Consider the following 14783-nt stretch of genomic DNA (forward strand, 5'->3'; position numbering starts at 1 on the left):
AAATATAAGTTGTCTTGATCCATATCGGACCCAACCCTCGATAGATATAGCATTTTTCTAAAGAAAAAATACTTCTATAGTCACCAAAGAGTGTCCCGAGAAAGTGTCGGAGATGTACATTTCACTTTTCATTTTTTTTATGTATTTTTTTAATCATTATAAACATTTAAAAAAAATGAAAAAACAACACCATTAAAATATATTTTCTTAATAGTTAAGTAAAAAAAATTAAAAATAAAAAAAGTGGTTGGGACTTGAAGATGTAACCTTCGATGAAATCAACACACCAATAACTGATTTGAAGATGTTGGTTTTATTGGATTTAAGATGATATTTGGATGATATTTGGATATGTACAAATGTCAATGTTTTATGAGAACTTGAATTCAAAACAACGTGCTATGCCAGCTTTCTTCTTAATGAATGGTTTTAATGTCTAATGATGCAGAGCAAATTTGAGTTCCAATTAAGACTTCAAGAGTTCATAGAGTTGGTGCGAGTTGAAAACAAGTTGGGAGCTATAACATATGCACGGAAGTACCTTGCACCTTGGGGTGCCATCCATATGAAAGAGTTGCAGAGGGTCATGGCAACACTGGCCTCTAGAAGTAATACCGAATGTGCTACATACAAGGTGAACCTCATCACTTTTGTTCTGAAAAAATTATTCATGTTCTAATTATTTTTCATTGTCTAAAATGTTTAATGTTTTTTCTCAGTGCTGAATAATGTTTAATTCTTAGTGCTGAAAATGCTTCCATTGTTTTTTCTACCCCACTTGGTGAGACACTCATCTCCATTGTCTTTTATTTATTTATTTCACACACTGATCATCACTTTATGAAGCAGGACCTACCATTTTAAAATATCACTCTGATCATTACTCTGATTATCACTCTATTAGCAAATTCAGTATGTATCTAGCATTATATTAGTTTGTAGGATGTGTTGCTTTTAGATTTATGTCATTTTCATTCTATTTTATTTTTTGCAGGATCACTTTGAGGTCAATCACTTTGAAGTTGCTATTTGGTGTGGAAATTAAATCACTGGTTTTGTAATTCATATATTGTAATTTAGTATTTTGTAATGTAATGTATAAATAACAAATAATATAATATGCAATGGATTGTATTGTAATGCACGCATACTTTGCATAGAAGAATATTGGAATTTTTTTTGTTTTACATGCATTTTTATTAGAGGCAAATTAAGTAGAACTTTGATATAGTAGTTGATATTTTTCAACCTCTAAAGACAATCAAATTTATTCTTTTTTTTTTTTATAAAAAAATCAAAGCCACGTGTGAGAATATTGGATATATATTTAGGTTTTTATATGGGCTTAAAAAAAAAACCGGGTTTAATCTGGAACCCGAAATCCGGGTTTTGAAAAATCCGAATTTATTCGGGTTCTGACCCATTTCTAACCCGGGCTAACCCGGTCCGGGTTCCAGCCCAGATTTAAAATTCGGGTTCCGATTTGGGTCTATCTAATTTTCGGGTTGGAATCCGGATGAACATCCTTAATATTTGGAACAGAAATGTTAGTCTTACAAAATGTTGGGTCCTGACAATTTTTTTATTTTTTTATTTAATGATTAAAAACTATTTTTTAATAATATTATAATTATTTAAAAAAAAATATTTAAAAATATTAAAAAAATTCACATCTTCTCGAGAGCCGTGCCGTGCTGCTCGGCACTATTTGAAAACTCATTTGTTGAAGTATTAGATAAAGCAGATTTTAATTAGATATTTTAAATAAAAAATTGACCTATTCCTTGTCCAAAATAATAAAAAAAGATGATAATTTTTATAAATTTCTATAAAAATAATAAAATATTCACATCCATATAAGCTGCTTTCATATTTAACTATTCACTCTCTAGAATTTTCTTTGTGGACGGCATTTTCTTGCGCAGCATCTCCATGGGCAGGCAGCAATGATATTTGCCGACAGGAAAAAAGGATTGGCAAACCCAAATCTAGCTCCGGTACTTCAAAACGGGCCTCGACTCGTGACTAGCTGGCTCCTGGGAACAAAGCTGGGTGAGAGGTGAGATCGGATTCACGGTCATCTTATTCTTGCGGTCAACGGCCCGAATCTAAGGTGAGATATCCTTTATCATCTTTGATGTGTCCTAGCGTAAGTTTAGCTAGCATGAGCTAACAAGACTTTATTTCTATTACTCTTCTTTGGATGAATTCCTGGGAACAAAGGTTGAGAGCTCTGATCAGATTCATGATCATCTTATTCTTATGGTCAACGGCCATATATATATATTGGGTGCTATTAAATCTAATTTTTATTATTATCTTTCATTTTGTGTTCTAGCATAAGCTGTTTATATAGCTTCTTTATTTCTAATACTCTTCTTTTGGATGAATTTCTTGTCAGTCAAAGTCGACTACTTTGATCGGCATGCTGCTTTTCCTTCTCTGATCTCTCTTCTTTTAGACAGTATAAATGTCTGTGAGTGGAGATAGTGTTATAATCAACATAGAAGATTTGGCCTGTTCAATTGAAAAAAAGATCTCCCATGATTTGCTTGTGCCACAGAAGAGCTGTATCTTCAAGATCCCCAATATACTCTACAGACAACAAGAAAAAGCTTTTATCCCTGATGCATTTTCTTTTGGCCCTCTTCACCATAGCCTTCCAAACCTAAAATCTGTGGAGAAAATTAAACTACAATACTTGCAATGTCTTGTTTCTCGATTACACAATTCAGGGGAAAGTAAGAAAATGGTAATAGATTTGATCAAATCCATCGAGGAAGTAGAGAAAGAGGCTCGTCAATATTATGCTGAATCGATTGAATACACTCCGGAAGAATTCGTTAAAATTTTGTTAATTGATGGTTGCTTTATTATTGAGCTATTTCGCAAGGATGCTTACGAGGCGCTTAGAGAAAAAGAAGACCCTATTTTTTCCGTATCTTGCATGCTTCAATTTCTATACCACGACTTGATATTACTAGAAAACCAAGTTCCTTGGATTGTACTCGAGCGCTTGTTCAACATGACTAAACAACAAACCCACAACGAGTCTTTACTTCAACTTGCCATTCAATTTTTTGGGACAGCTTTTTCAGCCACACCACCTACTCAAATCTTGCCTCTCAAAGATGTCAAGCACATTGTCGACCTACTGAGAAAATGGTTGGTTTCATCAACTATAGAGGAAGAAAACAATTCAGATTATTGGGAAGTTATGCCTTCTGCTACAGGCCTCGTGGAGGCTGGAATCAAATTTGTGAAGGCTACATCTGAAAATATATTGAACATAGAATTTGATGATGGAGTCCTCAAAATTCCTCCATTACTAATTCAAGAGACTACAGAAACAGTTTTTCGAAATTTGATCGCTTTTGAGCAATGCTACACCGACTGTGAAGCATGGTTGACTTCCTATGCTATACTTATAGACAACCTCATCAACACTAACAAGGATGTGGACATACTTTGTGAGAGTGGGATTATTCATAGCTGGTCAAATCGAAAGGAAACGGTTCAGTTCTTCAATAAGCTCTACCACAATACTTATGTCAAAACTTTCTATTATGGAAGCCTATGTAACAAAGTGAATGGATACTGCCAACGCAGATGGCCTAGATGGCGTGCAATACTTGTGCACAATTATTTCAATAGTCCTTGGGCTTTTCTTTCAACATTGGCTGCTATCATCCTATTAATCCTCTCTTTCTTACAAACCATGTATACCATGAAAAAGTAGCAATGACAATCTTATCAGAACTTGTCGTGTATTAATCGGTCCCTTCTATTTGTCCTCTTTTCGAGGTCATTTGGGGATAGAAAGAAATATTGTTTTCACTTTTAGGGATGTCTTCTAATGATGTGTGAAAAATGAATCGATTAATGCAAATGGGCAGATGATTTTGAATTGTTTCAGTGAAATCAGTTGTAAATTACTTCGGAGTGAGGAAACAAGAGCAGACACTTCCATAGTTTGGCTACATTTCACTTTACTATATTTAGGCAGAAGCATTCCACTTTCAACTCGTTTCTTTTTCCTCCATATGCTTCGACAAATCAAAGAAAAAAAATCCATAAAAATGATTTTTTTTTATTCGATGCTAATTGTCATTTGAAATTAAGGTATATTATCCTAAAAACGTTTTCGGATGTTTGGTTATAATATTTCACGCATCTTTATGTTAAATGACTGTGTTGGAAGCGGCCATTATGACCCTATTTTTCTTTATGAGAAATACTTTAGCCACAAAGAGATTACATAAAAGTGAATTCACAAATTGATATGACTTAATGCAATATGTTAGATTGTAAAGTTACTTTTAATGTAAAATAGATCTAACGAATCATATGAAGCCACGTTAGTTTGTAGATTGGTTTTTGTATAATCTTTTTATGTCTGTAACAATTCTCTTTCTTTATTCATTGCTTAAAAAATTCTAATATTTGCGTCAGAATCCAAGCATGCTATGTACAGTTTGCTTCGCAAAGTCTAACATTCTTTCTGGCATTTACATTCTTAGAAATCTAGATTTTTGAGAATGTGACTAAACTCACATTTTGAAATAATTAGAAATATGATGGGATTCTATGTAATATAACAATCTCGCGTTTGGTTTAATATTCCTAGAAATCATTTGTTTTTCTCAAGCAAACAAAGAGTAATATATCAAACAACAGGCCGGCCATTTGTGTTTTCTCATTGTCACTGGCTCGTTTCTTAATTTTTATCCAATCGCCACTTGTTTCAACCATTTTTCTGGTGACCACAATTAATGGGCGACGTGGTTCTTCCCTAACAACCTGCTATACGGTTGAAAATGAAAGGCAACAAAATGTCGAAAATAATCTTTTCCTAAGGACAATGTTGCCGCAATTAATCATTACCGGCCAGAAATTACTTTCACATACTGGAAGGCAATTATGCAATTTTTTATTTTATTTTTTGTTCTAAAAGCTTCAGCTATAGATTCAACACACTAGTAGAATCATACAAATTGAACAATATTTGCAGCCAAGAGTTCTGAACGTAAAACTCCAAGCTTTTAATAATTAAGAGGCTAATTGACAATGAATAATCAGAAAATGTAGATTTATCGGAGTACATGGCGAATCAAAATCCATATATTAAATCTCAAATTCCAGATGGAAGAAATTCTTGAACATATTTATGAGTTCTCGAAGTACATTGAAATACATATTTTGGAGAAGTTGTGTAACTTAACCAAGAAGTTGTGCCAACTCAGAGTTTAAAGCTGTTGAGACAGAGTCTAACTCAAATACAAAGACCAAGGCTTCAGCAGCAAAATACAAACAGAGAGCCTTCAGGGCTCTTCTGCAAATAACTCCAAAAACACGCCTTCCACAAATGCCACTGCCAAGAGATCAACTTAAAATGATTCATCACAAGTTTCAAATGTAAAAGATGATGATAAGAGGTAACATGAAAACCAAATCAGAATACAAGAAAATCTTCAAAACACACATTTTTTGAGAAATGGAGCAAAGGCACAAATCTCAGATCACTTGGAAGGACCAAATATGAAACACTACATCATATATCTAGTAATAACAACTTAAACAAAAGGAACAAATGGTTGGCTTCCAGAAGGATACCAACCTCATGGTATCTCACCTTCCAGGAATGAGGCAAGTGCTATGTTGTCGTGAAAATAGAACTGCATTTATAGTAAAACCCAATATCATTTATAGTAGAAAGAGGAGACTCATGGAAGACAGAAGCAGTGGCTCACCTGAGTGCACCCATTTATCAGCTAGACGAGGTTCCACCAGTGGCCACAGCACGAAACTGAGATCCTTGTTATCTCCATCCATCAGACAAAGGACATAATTGCATGTTGGCCACTTAAGATGTTAGAGGAAAATACTTTTGTGATATCTGAAAAGGTTCTTTTGAAATATGCTTTTGTGAAAGGAAGATGCTTTAGTCTGCCAACCACTTCTTTGTGAGATCCTGTAGCTGCTAATGTGAACCTCCACTTCCCATCAAGAGCTATTAACCAACACTTACTATAACCAAGAGCTGCTAATCATGCCCCAACACTTATTACAACCAATCCATGTTACAAGTCTAATATTCTGTCATTCAAATGAGAAACTATAAACAAAAACAAATGGCTATTCTCTTGAAGATATGGCTTTCAACTTGCTGGATCTATGAACCAAATTCTTTATAGATGCACTCAGATACATAGAAAAGGGTATCTGTATATGTCTTATTGATTTTATCTGTAGAATGCATGGCATACAATTTGATCTGACCAAAAACTATAAACCATTTGACACCACCAACACTAGTCCCAGACTTGTTAAAAGGGAAAAATATCAGGTTCTTGGTTGACAAAGGGATTTATAAATATTTTTTATAGGATGTGTGGTGTGTAGTGGTGAATAGTGGCTGCTCCCAATATTTTCTCGTTGACAAAACATGAAAAAATGGCCAATGAAAGCTCTAAAATAGCATTTATTAAGGTAAGATTGCTTCAACAGAGACTTAGAGAGATTTCATGGTTCTAGCTTCAAGTCCATATTTTTTACAGGTTTGGTGATAATTTAAACAAGCAGCCACATCTCCGACCAAATTTCATGTATATGTCTGTATTTCCAGCATCAATAAATAATGACTTCCAAGGCATTTCAGCAAGTATTTTGAAAAACTCTTCTAACCATCGATCATATGCTTTATAACAGATTGGTGTAAAAACCTTACATATGATTGGGCAGTATAAAATTTATGAGCATAATTTTGTTATTAAAATATTGTTCTAAGCCTTGAGAAAAGCACGTGCCCACCTACTCCAGACTGAAATTATTGGGCAGTGAACTGTTGATTTATTCATAAAAGACGAAGACACAAATTAAAAAAATAGAATGCTTGAATATAACAATAATTTCAATGTCCCTAAAACCAAATGGCAAAAACCATTACGAACCCAACAATCACTAGGTCAAGAAACGCAAGACTACTAGCCAATCACAGTAATCCCACGATAATAAAAATCTCTAATTCAATACAAAATCAATACACGAGAAAAAATGAAAACATAACATCACACAACAACATAGCAAGTTCATAAATGAAAACAGAACTCTCAAGGTAAAAGTAAAGACAATCATTACAGCACTATGGGAATTTATGTTTTGTATAATAAGTTAATAATCTTATTCAAGAAAAGCTGTAAGTGTGATACCAATAAAGCTTGGGACTTAGACTGTAATGATCCTAGTTAAAGGTTCAACTAAATCAGATCATCAGATTTAGCATCACGACAATTATCCAAAAGTGAAAACTTCATAAAAGCTTACACAGACTCATCATCCTGGTAGCAACAACCAGCAAGAAATTTCTCTTGTGAAAAGCTCCACCTGTATTCCAATTACACAAAACCACTATTAAACTCATAAGGCTTATTAACCAATTAAACTAAAAAAAAATCAACGTTGTGTAAATGACCCACCAGTATTCGAGAACGAGTTCCAGAAAGGTGAGCTACACATGCTACCCATACCAAAATATAGAACAAATGATCAATACCCATGCCATCCAGCATGCATGCATACGCATCTGTAGCAGCCAAATAACAGTAGTTAATCAACTACAATTTGAAGTTCAAAACAAACCATGACTGTCCTGAGCATTCCAACAAACATATAAAATACAGAAAATGCAATGTGGGTGTCTCGGGCAGCGAGAGGTAGTGTGTGCGTGTGTTGCTGGGGCAAAGGATCAAAGAGAGAGACAATGAGGATGAACCGAGAGAGAGGTGGTTGTGTGGACGGTTAAGGTGCTGGCGGTGGTTGGCGCAGCTGGGGGATCACGGCAGTGACTCACCGAGAGGGAGAGAGGGCTAAGGAGCGTGTCCGGGGCAGGGGAAAATGAGGGAGGGCAAAGGATCTCCCTATAGCAGCAGCGAACAGGGAGGAGAACGGTGGGAGCGGCGGCTGAGGCTATGGTTTTGAACTCACGGGCTTCGGGCTCCGGGACCAAAAGAGAGGCGTTCGGCGCAAGGGATTTTGCGATGGTGCGAGTGGCGTTGGGATTCGAACGGTGGCTGCGGCGACGGAGCCCTAGGGGGGGAGAGAGAGAGAGAGAGAGAGATTTGAGGAGGGAGAGAATGAGAACAGAGACATGCGACAAAAGACAACGAAACTACGGGGGAGAAGAATAAGAAATCGTGACCTTTCGCCTAGGGGTGAAAACCGACCCCTTCGGCGCGGTTTTTGGGCAGAACCGCCGCCGACCGATGAGGGGGAAAACGGTGGACGGACCGACCGTAACCGGTCGACGGGAGGGAGGGCAACCGGCCGTATTGACTCCGGCAGTTCTCTGGCGGTTTACGGTCGGTTCTCGGTTCCCCTCCGGCAGCGTCGTTCATCTGAGAGAGTAGAGAGAGAGAGGGTTACTGAAACCCAGAAACAGGGAAGAAGGAAGACGACGACTGTGTAATTTCGAAACAGCGCCGTTTGGTTTAATACCAGACGACGCCGTTCTAATTTTTTTTCTCACCTTATAGACAAAACGATGCCGTTTGGTTTAATAACAAACGGCGTCGTTTAATCTGTGTGAGAGACAAACACCTAGGGTAAAACGACGCCGTTCCACTTAAACTTAAGTGGAACGGCGTCTTTTCATATTGAGAAAATTAAAAAAAAAAAAAAGAGTGTTATTACATCGGCTGGTTCAGCGGTTTGAGCCGGCCTCAAACCGCGACCGAACCGACGATAGGCGGTTTCTCTAAATCGTTGCCGCCCGCCGACCGGTTCCTTGGCGGTTGCGGCCGGTCTGAGTCGGTCACGGGCGGTTCTTCGGTTTCTTGTACACCCCTACTTTCGCCGCAAAGAGTTGCCAGATACAAAAATGTTTTCACGGCAGTCTATTGACGCCGTAAAATGTTGAAAAGCGCTGCTATAAGTTTCCGCGGCAATATAGTTGGCACAAAGAGTTTTTTCCCTTCAATTACTAGCAGATTTATATGTGGCCACAAAAATTCTTATTTGTGGCGATTTTATAAGTCGTGAGAAAGAAAATGCTGGTAGAGTAAAAAAAGCTAAAAAAGTGACATTTTGCAACCAAATCTTAATCCCCGTAATAAATTTAGGCGCAAAAGTCACTTTTTTAAAAAAAAGAAAATGTACTATTTTATTCATCTCAAAGACATAAGAGGAAACACATTAAAATTGGGTCTAATGACCATTTCAGATGATTCCTCATAAAGCTCTAAGGCTTTCTTAGCAAGACAGTGGGCATTTTCATTGCCACTTCCCTTAACAAAAGTAATATGCCAATCAATGTTTTGAATACCGTACCGGATGCCGTACCGGTCAAGGCACTGGAACGAAATATTTCGGTACCGGTACCGTTTCGTGTACCGTTTCGGGATAGTCGATATATAAATAAATTATATATATAAATATATATATATTAATTATATTTCAAAATAATAATTTATATATAAATAAATTATACATAAATACATATATCTATATAAATTATAAATAGTTTAGTCTAAATTGGGGGTAAAAAAATAAATTTGTAGTTTGAAAAAATGAAAAAAAAAAAAAAAAAAAACGAAACTAAAATACCGGCTGGTACGGGCCGGTACATAGGCTGGTACAGGCCGAAATATCGGCCGGTACGGCCGATATTTGAATCGGTACGAAATTATAGAATTTCTGTACCGGTACGGAATATACCGGCTGTACCGGCCGGTACGGTACGATTTTAAAAACATTGATGCCAATGCTCAAAGTGAGATAATAAAAGTCTAGTATCTGACAGCACCAGTCCCACACTGTCCCATCTCTCTTTGTGAAGATTAAGGCCTTGGACAATCTGAAGAGAGTCACCTTCAAAGATCACTGATGCCAGGTTCAGTTCAGAAGCAAAAATGGCAGCTTGGAAGACTCCTATTGCCTCAGCCAATAGGAGAACTACACAACTAGCCTTGGCCACCCTTTTAGAAGCTAAAATATTACCTTCATGATCTTGAGCTACCAATCCAATTCCTAATCTGTCATGAGCTTCCTACAAAGCAGCATCCTAGTTTATCTTAATTACTCTAGCAGGAGGTGGAATCCATGTCACAACATGATTTGGATGCATTCGAGCAGTTGAATTAGGAGCCATCTGAGCAGCCTTAAAATCTGCAAGTTGGTGAGCAGCAGTCTAGGCTATTAAAGTAGGATGCAAGAAGGAACCTTCAAACACTAGCTTATTTCTTCTCTGCCAAATTCCCCTCGTAGTCATTGCAAATAAGTCCATGGTTTGTAACTCACAATTGGCATTTAAACATTCAAAGATCTCTATAAACCTCCCTGCCCTCATAGAGCTTTTTTGAAACACGATTGGCCCTTGACTCCACACATTCATGGCTGAAGCACAATTCCACAAAACATGAGCAGTTGTCTCTTCTTCTCTACAACATATTGGACATAGAGGAGAGTACACAATCTTCTTCTTGAATAGATTTAACTTGGTTGGCAAGGACTCTAAATGGGCTCTCCACACAAAAACCTTAACTGCATTGGGAATCTTAAATTTCCAATGGCAAGTCCAGTCTGTAAAATTTTGAGCACCACGAGATGACTGACCCCTATATTCTGCAATTAGTTCCTTCTGTAGGTGGTATGCACTTTTCACTGTAAATCCCCCATCCTTAGTGCCTAACCACATAAGCTTGTCTTTAGCACCAGTTGAGCTCACAAGAATCCTCTGAATGATAGCAGTATTTGCAGGACCAAGCATATGTAAAATCTTCTCTCTATCCCATTGTTTGGTGTCCTCATGAATAAGTTCAACAACCTTTGCCTCCTCATCTATATCCTACCCTTAACTTTAGACCATGAAGGTGGAAGGTTGAGGTAACTAACTATCCTTCCAGATTCTGGTCTCCTTACCACTCCCAATTCTCCACATGGAGCCTTTCACAATGCGACTTCTAGCAACCAAAAAGCTCCTCCAAATGAATGATGGTCTTGCTCCCAACTTAGCCTGAAGAAAGTTAGAACTTCTGAAATATTTGGCCTTGAGAACTTGGGAAGCCAAAGATTCAGGAAATTGAAGTACACGCCAACCTTGCTTAGCCAACAAGGCTAAATTAAAACTCTCAAACTCTCTAAAATCCATTCCTCTTGCTTCCTTTGCCATTCCCATTTGACTCCAAGAAACCCAATGCACTTTACTCTCCTTATACCATTGGCCCCACCAGTAATGATGCATCACTCTATTAATTTCCTTCAACAAAGTCTTTGGCAATTTAAATACTCCCATGCAATAGGTAGGAAGTGCTTGAATCACCACTTTGAGGAGAATCTCCTTTCCTGCCTGAGAGAGAAACTTAGCCTTCCAATTACTCACCCTACTCCTCACTCTGTCTCGGATGCTTTTAAAAGTATTGTGCCTTGATCTCCCCACAAGTGCAGGTAAACCAAGATACTTTTCATAACATGTAGTAGCTCTTGTACCCGCAATCCTCAAGATGTATTCTCTAGTTTCTTGTCCAGTATTGGCACTGAAGTATATTGCAGTTTTATCTTTGTTTAACTTCTACCTTGAGGCCCCCTCATAAAGACTGAGCAAAGTATTGATAGTGGCCCATTCCTCTGCATTTGCTCTACAAAAAGTAAGCTGTCATTTGTTAAAAATAAGTGATTAATGATAACCTGGCCTCTGCCCATAGGATAACCATGAATGTTTTTTACACTTTTAGCATGATTGAGAAGGTAACTATGCACTTCAACCACTAAAAGGAAAAGATAAGGGGATAGTGGATCCCCTTGTCTAATGCCTCTAGATAGTTTGAAGAAGCCTTGGGAAGATCCATTAAGGAGAATTGAGTAAGATACAGATGACACACAACCCATCACCAGCCTGATCTAGCTCTCATTAAAGCCCATTTTGACCATAACTGCTCTCAAGAAACCCCATTCAACACGATCATATGTCTTACTCATGTCTAGCTTAATTGTCATGTGACCTTGTTGGCTCCTTCCTTTTATGGGCATGGAATGCATGGCTTCAAAAGCTACTATCACATTATCAAGGATCAATCTCCCAGGAACAAATGCACTTTGTGTTGGGGAGATAATCTGAGGAAGGATCTTCTTCAATCTGTTGGCTAGAACCTTTGACACCACCTTATATAATACATTGCATAATGAGATGGGTCTAAAGTCTAGAACAATTTTGGGACCTTTCACTTTGGGAATAAGCACAATATATGTATCATTAATATAGCTAATATCCCCATCTGAATTGAGAACTTCTAACACAGCTTGAGTGACCTTATCACCAACAATATCCCAATGCACTGGTAGAATTCTACAGGGAATCCATCGGGTCCAGGTGAGCCCAAAGGTGGAATAAGGCTTCTTTCACCTCCCCTGCAGTGTACTTAGCTTCAAGCATTCTGTTCATATCCATATCCACTTTCCTGTCCAACCTGGTAAGGCACTCCTCAATCCCAACTGGATTACATGAAGTGAAAAGAGATAGGTCGTACTGTCCAAAGCATTCAAAAATTTCCTCCATGTCCCTAGTTATACTGCCATCATCTCTAGTCAAGCTCGTGATCTCATTAGTTTTTCTCCTCTAGTTAGCACACCTGTGAAAGTACTTTAAGTTTCTATCTCCATCTTTGAGCCAAGTTTGCTTTGCCCTTTGCTTCCATTTAGCATTATCCTCTTCAAGTAACTTGTAAATTTCCAATAGTACTTCCTTAATAATCTCATAACTGGTACTTGTATTGGACTCTTGTAGATTAGCCAGATGTTGCATCTTTACTTGAGTTTCTTTTCTGTGTAGTCTAAGGGTGGTTCTACTCCACTTCACAAGAGCTTCTTTACAATTTACAAGACATTTATGAGACATCCATAAGTGAGACCCTCTTTGCAGCACCTGAGGGGACCAGTAGTTGGCAACAATCTTAGAACATTCCTCATGTAGTTTCCAAGAAGTTTCATATCTGAAAATCCTCTCCCTAACACCCCCTTCACTGACATACCTTCTACCTCCCTTCCTTAGATGCATCACAATAGGATTGTGATCAAATGAATACGTAGCAAGAGCCTGTATGCAGCAGTTAGAAAATCTCCTAGTCAACTCCATATTACCCAAGGCATGATCTAATCTCTCTTTGGTAAAATAGGGCCCCTCTCTATTGTTGCACCAAGTAAACTTATTACCTTCATACCCCATGTCACTTAGGCCACAGTAATCCACATTCCTTCTAAACTCTTCCATCTGCTAATATGGTCTCCTAGCTCTCCCTTGTTTCTCATGGTGATGCATGAGCTCATTGAAATCTCCATAACAAAGCCATGCCATCTCATCACTTGGTTTCAATAACCTTAACAGCTTCCAACTATCTCTTATAGAGTTGTATCTGGAAAACCATAAAAACAAGTCAACAACACTTTATCATCACTATACACCTGCTACAAAATCATAGAAATATGGTTCTAAGAATAAGATTGAAGAATAAACTTATCCTCACTGTGCCACATAAAAGCTAAACCCCCACTCAAACCCCTACTTTCAACCACAATACTACAATCAAATCCCACTCTAGTCCTCACCTCTTCCACCTTTTTCCTTCCACACTTTGTTTCTATTAAGAAAACAAACTTGGGCTACTTAGTTTTCACTAGCAAGTGAAGTTCTCTAACTGTACGGGGGTTCCCAAGCCCCCTACAGTTCCAACTAAGGCCTATCATGCCTGTTGGTGGGGCTGCAAGGTAGCCTCCACCAAATCATTATCAAAACTGTTTTTAGTAATGACATCCTCTAGCCTTGCTTTCTTACTCGACAAAGCCAACTCCATATCATAACTCTTACCACTTATACCCCTCTTTCTAGTAGTCACCCCGTCTGCCTTAGTCACTTGAGAAATTACCTCTCTTGCCCTCCTCTTCCATGTGGCCCCCCTCCTCTTGACAGTACTCCCAGAAAAACTGAGATCTACATCATCTGACTTCCTGCCTTTCTCTAAATTACCCTTACTAAAAATGAACATATCATTTTTAGGCAAGTGATCAGTAGAGACTGAGACTGCTTCTACTTCCATAACGGAAGAATCCCCTTAAGTAACTACCATCTTTGTACTCTCATGATGTTCTGCACTGATTGGGGTCTCTGACTTCAAATCATGAACTTTCAAATTCGATCCCCTCCCCTTAAGGAAACTCCCACCATTGGGACAGGCTCCCGTATCTTCCTTACCAACATCATTTTCCTTACATGACAAGATAGCAATCTTCCCTTGTAGAGGCTCCTTGATTGAAGCTTGAGAATCCTCCCCAGTGCACCACTTTCCATCTTTAGCTTCCACTCAAACTGCATCACTCATCTCCTCCTTGGCCACCCCTGCTGGTGTTTGGAACCATTAGAACCACCATATTTGGGAATGTCAAAGATGTTAGAGTTCATAGGCTGAGCCCGGATCCAAGGACCAAATTGCTCTCGGGACATATCATCTTCTGGAGGGTCACCCTTATGTTTACTATAGTTGCGACCTTTATAAGATAAAATACCATACTGGAAACATATATTTTGAAGCCTCTCATACTTGCATGAAATCCAATGTTTATGGTCATCCAACATCAACCACTTCCTCCTTAACAAAGGTTTATTTAGATTCACAGCCACTCACACCCTCATGCACTTACCCCAAGCCCTTCCATCAGAATCTACATCAACTCTTATCACTTCACCAATTGATGCACCAAGTTGGGTTCCAACTTCCTCTGTCATGGCAGCCCAAGGAAGA

The 14783-nt window shown here is 38.1% G+C and overlaps 3 protein-coding genes and 2 long non-coding RNA genes across 8 annotated transcripts; 2 read left to right on the plus strand and 3 right to left on the minus strand.

The window, feature by feature from the left end:
* The first annotated feature begins 343 nt into the window (after window positions 1-343).
* Window positions 344-1144, plus strand: LOC122295495. The gene is made up of 3 exons (XR_006238097.1): window positions 344-634; window positions 720-781; window positions 995-1144. It is a non-coding gene; the product is annotated as an uncharacterized LOC122295495 (long non-coding RNA).
* A 717-nt stretch (window positions 1145-1861) lies between these two features.
* LOC122295438 (UPF0481 protein At3g47200-like) lies at window positions 1862-3921 on the plus strand. Its single transcript, XM_043104456.1, has 2 exons — window positions 1862-2113; window positions 2402-3921. The coding sequence occupies exon 2, from the start codon at window positions 2471-2473 to the stop codon at window positions 3737-3739; it is 1269 nt and encodes a 422-aa protein (XP_042960390.1). The 5' UTR covers window positions 1862-2113; window positions 2402-2470; the 3' UTR covers window positions 3740-3921.
* Window positions 3922-5103: 1182 nt separating this feature from the next.
* On the minus strand, window positions 5104-8425 carry LOC122297342. Of its 4 annotated transcripts, XR_006238724.1 has the most exons (6): window positions 7772-8419; window positions 7476-7582; window positions 7324-7383; window positions 5751-6096; window positions 5618-5675; window positions 5104-5371 (listed from the first exon to the last, which is right to left on the minus strand). It is a non-coding gene; the product is annotated as an uncharacterized LOC122297342 (long non-coding RNA). The 4 variants fall into 4 exon arrangements; XR_006238723.1 differs by having other exon boundaries at window positions 5751-7383; window positions 7850-8425; XR_006238722.1 differs by having other exon boundaries at window positions 5633-5675; window positions 5751-7383; window positions 7772-8425.
* Window positions 8426-10882: 2457 nt separating this feature from the next.
* Window positions 10883-11705, minus strand: LOC122296626 (uncharacterized mitochondrial protein AtMg00310-like). The gene is made up of 2 exons (XM_043106429.1): window positions 11680-11705; window positions 10883-11528 (listed from the first exon to the last, which is right to left on the minus strand). Exons 1-2 carry the CDS (start codon window positions 11703-11705, stop codon window positions 10883-10885), a joined length of 672 nt encoding a protein of 223 aa, XP_042962363.1.
* A 902-nt stretch (window positions 11706-12607) lies between these two features.
* Window positions 12608-13258, minus strand: LOC122296627. Its single transcript, XM_043106430.1, has one exon. It carries the CDS (start codon window positions 13256-13258, stop codon window positions 12608-12610), a length of 651 nt encoding a protein of 216 aa, XP_042962364.1.
* Window positions 13259-14783: the final 1525 nt, after the last annotated feature.

The sequence above is a fragment of the Carya illinoinensis genome, chromosome 15, assembly GCF_018687715.1.
Source record: "Carya illinoinensis cultivar Pawnee chromosome 15, C.illinoinensisPawnee_v1, whole genome shotgun sequence".
In the NCBI taxonomy this organism is placed as follows: Eukaryota; Viridiplantae; Streptophyta; class Magnoliopsida; order Fagales; family Juglandaceae; genus Carya; species Carya illinoinensis.

Excerpts from the sequence above, each read along its gene's own strand:
- LOC122295438 (XM_043104456.1), top strand. The coding sequence starts at position 2,471 with ATGTCTGTGAGTGGAGATAGTGTTATAATCAACATAGAAGATTTGGCC.
- LOC122296626 (XM_043106429.1), bottom strand. The coding sequence starts at position 11,705 with ATGGTTATCCTATGGGCAGAGGCCAG. Across the intron at positions 11,529-11,679 it reads ATCCTATGGGCAGAGGCCAG|TGCCAATACTGGACAAGAAA; the intron begins GTTATCATTAAT and ends AATATACTTCAG.
- LOC122296627 (XM_043106430.1), bottom strand. The coding sequence starts at position 13,258 with ATGGAAGAGTTTAGAAGGAATGTGGATTACTGTGGCCTAAGTGACATG.